The sequence below is a fragment of the Arachis ipaensis genome, chromosome B03 (genome assembly GCF_000816755.2).
Source record: "Arachis ipaensis cultivar K30076 chromosome B03, Araip1.1, whole genome shotgun sequence".
NCBI lineage: Eukaryota > Viridiplantae > Streptophyta > Magnoliopsida > Fabales > Fabaceae > Arachis > Arachis ipaensis.
In genome coordinates this window covers 8867916-8871824 of record NC_029787.2, presented here as the reverse complement: position 1 = coordinate 8871824, position 3909 = coordinate 8867916, and the positions used below count along the sequence as shown (strand labels likewise).

At 35.8% G+C, this 3909-nt stretch overlaps 1 protein-coding gene across 2 annotated transcripts; it reads left to right on the top strand.

Annotated features, from left to right (window-relative positions):
- LOC107628751 (probable magnesium transporter NIPA6) lies at positions 380 to 3288 on the top strand. 2 transcript variants are annotated; one of them, XR_002358780.1, is made up of 9 exons: positions 380 to 670; positions 894 to 950; positions 1059 to 1149; positions 1258 to 1418; positions 1518 to 1645; positions 1755 to 1892; positions 2315 to 2407; positions 2476 to 2648; positions 2732 to 3288. XR_002358780.1 is itself a non-coding variant. In XM_016331346.2 (9 exons), the coding sequence occupies exons 1-9, from the start codon at positions 547 to 549 to the stop codon at positions 2824 to 2826; spliced, it is 1005 nt and encodes a 334-aa protein (XP_016186832.1). In that variant the 5' UTR covers positions 381 to 546; the 3' UTR covers positions 2827 to 3288. The 2 variants fall into 2 exon arrangements, 1 of the variants encoding a protein (XP_016186832.1); XM_016331346.2 differs by having other exon boundaries at positions 381 to 670; positions 2531 to 2648.

Sequence of the window (3909 nt, the reverse complement as noted above, 5' to 3'; positions counted from 1 at the left end):
TAATTAAATAAAATAAATATATCTAATATTTAATTAAATATTTTATATAAATTAACAGAATATTCTTTATTATCACAATAAAAATCTAATTATAAAATTTGATATGATATAAGAATTTAATTAAAAAAATATAAAAATTTAATAAAATTATAAGATAGGATAATTAAAACTTATTTTTTGTTTATGAAATTTTGCTTGTGGCCGTTGGGCTTTGCGCGTTGAGTATGAACTAAAAAATTGCAACATAAGACAGTAAAAGAAAACCAATAGGATGGTGACACGTAAACACCTAAAACGCGGTACAGCAGCATCAACGAACCAACGGAGGCGCATGTGTACCATGATCTGGCGAAGCAGAGGATCAGTTCCGCGGTTTTACGGCGCAAAATTCTGACAAGTCAATTCTCAACTCTCATCTCATCAGAGTCTCAGTTTTGAAGAAAAGCAAAAAAGAGAGAGACTACGTTTCTTCATTGCAGTTTTCACACAAATCATTCATAATTCAAGGGTTTTCTTCTTCTTGAGATTACATTGATCACAGAGATTATGGGGGTTTCAGAAAACTCGACGGGGTTGGCTTTGGCGTTGGGTTCGAGTGCATTCATTGGTGCTAGCTTCATCCTCAAGAAGAAGGGTCTCAAGCGTGCTGCTGCCACCGGCACTCGTGCAGGTCTTCAATTCTATGCTGATTCCACCTAGTATTACCTATTCAATTCTAAAATCAATTTGGGGATTCGGATTTTTTTTTTATGTTTTTTCCCAATTGTGTTTATCTGTTATTAATTGTCAAGGTTGTATTTTTAGATCAGATCCATATGAACCTAATGCTAATTTTCTGGTGATAGCATTATGTTTACATTATAATTTGAATTTGTTATTATTGAAATTTGCAGGTGTTGGTGGTTATACTTATTTACTAGAGCCACTTTGGTGGGCTGGCATGGTTTCAAGTAAGTTTTGGAGGAACCTTCCTATTTTCTCTTTTTTCCCTACTTGGTTGTGTGTTTGAGGATGAGACTGTTTGATTACATCTGGACACTGGAACAACTTTGGTGCAGTGATTGTGGGGGAGGTAGCAAACTTTGTGGCTTATATTTATGCTCCGGCAATACTCGTTACGCCGCTTGGCGCGATCAGTATTATTGTCAGGTACATAGATCTCTAGTCTATCTAAAATGCTAAGTAGTTAATTGTTTTGAATGCTGTGAGTTGTGACTATTGTTGGTGGAACTAACATATTCAGTTCTGTGCTTCTAGTGCTGTTTTGGCTCACTTCTTGCTGAATGAGCGGCTTCAGACGATGGGGGTCTTAGGATGTCTGTCCTGCATTGTGGGATCAATTGTCATTGTCATCCATGCTCCTCAAGAGCAAACTCCGACTTCTGTCCAAGAAATATGGGATTTGGCCACTCAACCAGGTTCCTGTTTTGCTCCTGTTTACATTTTGGTATTAAGATTCCTTGCTTTACTGTCCGGTCCATTAACTAATGTCATTGATGTTTTCTTTTTTTCAACAGCATTTCTATTTTATGCCGTGGCAACAATTTCTTTAGTTTTGGCTTTGATTTTACACTTCGAACCTCGCTATGGACAGTCTAATATGCTGGTTTACTTGGGAATTTGTTCATTAATGGGCTCATTTACGGTAATTATGTTTTGTGCCGATCACATAAATGGAAGTTTTATGTTGATAATGTAACACATGAACTAACTGTATATTGCCCTTTTCGATTTTCAATTTACGATGATGTCAGGTTGTGAGCATCAAGGCCATTGGTATTGCAATAAAGCTAACACTTGATGGAATTAACCAAATAGCTTATCCTCAGACTTGGTTTTTTCTCACAGTTTCAGCAATATGTGTTATCACACAGCTGAATTACCTTAACAGGGTGAGTGCACAGTTATCCAACTTTGCTGATTTGGCCTGCCTGGGATGAGTTATTTATTGTTCTTTATTCTAGTATGGTTTCCCCGGACAACTCTTTTTTCTGTTATAGAGTTGTTTCAAGAGGACACCTCACCGAGCAGTATCCTACTTCCTAAGTGCTTCTTTTAAAATGTTTAAATTAAAGAAGAGCATTGTATGCATCACTTTTGTGTATACCTTACCTTGTACGTACATCTTCCATTTTGGTATAAAAAGTGATTGATAAGAAGTGAGAAAAGATAAGGTGTACACTTAGTGGTGTAATTAGTTATGTTTAGTTATAGCTTGTTCTCCATGGTTGGCATCCCACTGGTATCAATCTTGTTATCATTTGTTTATGGCCAAAACTTCTGAGCATATTTTCACTTTCCAACTATATTTCAGGCACTGGATACATTCAATGCAGCTATTGTTTCCCCTGTATATTATGTCATGTTCACAACTCTCACCATTATTGCCAGTGCAATAATGTTTAAGGTATGATAATTTCATAACAGATTCATATTTCTGTCTCTCGTTATGACTGCAAAACTTTTTTCTTGAAGACCATGATGTGATGTGATGAGCTTCAGTACTCACTTTCATGGAGCTTCCATGCAGGATTGGTCTGGTCAGGATGCCACCAGCATAGCGTCTGAGATATGTGGGTTCATCACCATTCTTTCAGGAACAATGATATTGCATATTACCAGAAAACAGGAAGAGTCCGATATGCAAAGTAATGCATGCCAATTCCCCTTTGTTTGCTAACGAATTTGTTGATTGCCTTACGCAGAGTAGTAACTTGTCTATTTGATTCAGGGACCTTAAAATTCTACGTTGGCGAGGATTCAATGAAGGGCCTTGAAGATGAACACCTGATCCTTATACATGGTTCGGATTTTTTGGAACAATGACTTTTCCTGTGAGGTTGATGTATGAGAGCAAGTTCTATGAATCAGCAATGGAATAACAATTTGGACACAGCCCAGCTCATGATACGATGCATTTGCAGCAAGCATTGCATTCATGTCTTTGATCCTGGGGCTTGAATTCAAGCATCCCGGAGTGCTAAAGTTTTCTGACCATTTCTCCACCCTCCTTGGAGTGATCTCAAAATGTCTGATGCGGTGCAGTTCAACGGCCGAAATGGGGATTGCTAACTCGTCTCAAAAAGTTTCAGATTTTTGAAGTGATATCATGCTATGTGATATAATGTCCATAGTAGCCTGTGTAATTTTCCCTTTCACAATTTTGGTGGTAGGTCAGCACTTGTTTATGTATATATTTTTATACTTTTTTCAATTGATTATTGGATTATGTTGATAATTTTCTTGGTGGTGGCAAATAATAGTATCAGTTTGTTTCGTTGAAATGTTTATTAAGATCTTCTGCAACAAGGATCATATTGTTTTTTCCAATCATTATTGTGTTTAGATTAAGCGCACTATGAGAGGAAGATGACATAGTTAACATGATGGTTGACTCAGGAATGTGTAGAAGAATCTACAGTGGTCTGAACAAAGTGTGCCTAGTGGATTAGTGGTGACGAAGTTAGCGTACTTTAGGTTTTTGCATTTTTTTCGTAAAATTCTTTTAAGTGTTGCTTCGATTCTAAGCTAACTTACGCATATTGTTAGTCTGAATATGGTTTATACCTTTGTCAAAGGCTTTATTTATTTATTTATTTTATTTTGAATTAACCATTGTAAGCATGGGCGAGAAACCCGTCTCTCCATAAAATGCTAGGTGCTTTTATTCGTATAGATAAGGAGAAAAGCTTGAATCTCTTAAAAAAAATTACAATATATGATGAGCTTCATAAGTTGAAAGACGATACAACATGGAATATTTTGTAATATAAATAACGTAGCTGATTTAGCTAACATATGCCTTAATGTATTAAATATGAAAGCAATTGTTAATGCGTTAAATGTGAAAAATTTGTATTAAGAATATAAAAAATTTGAAGTTTCTAATTTTTTTAAAAGAAGTACATT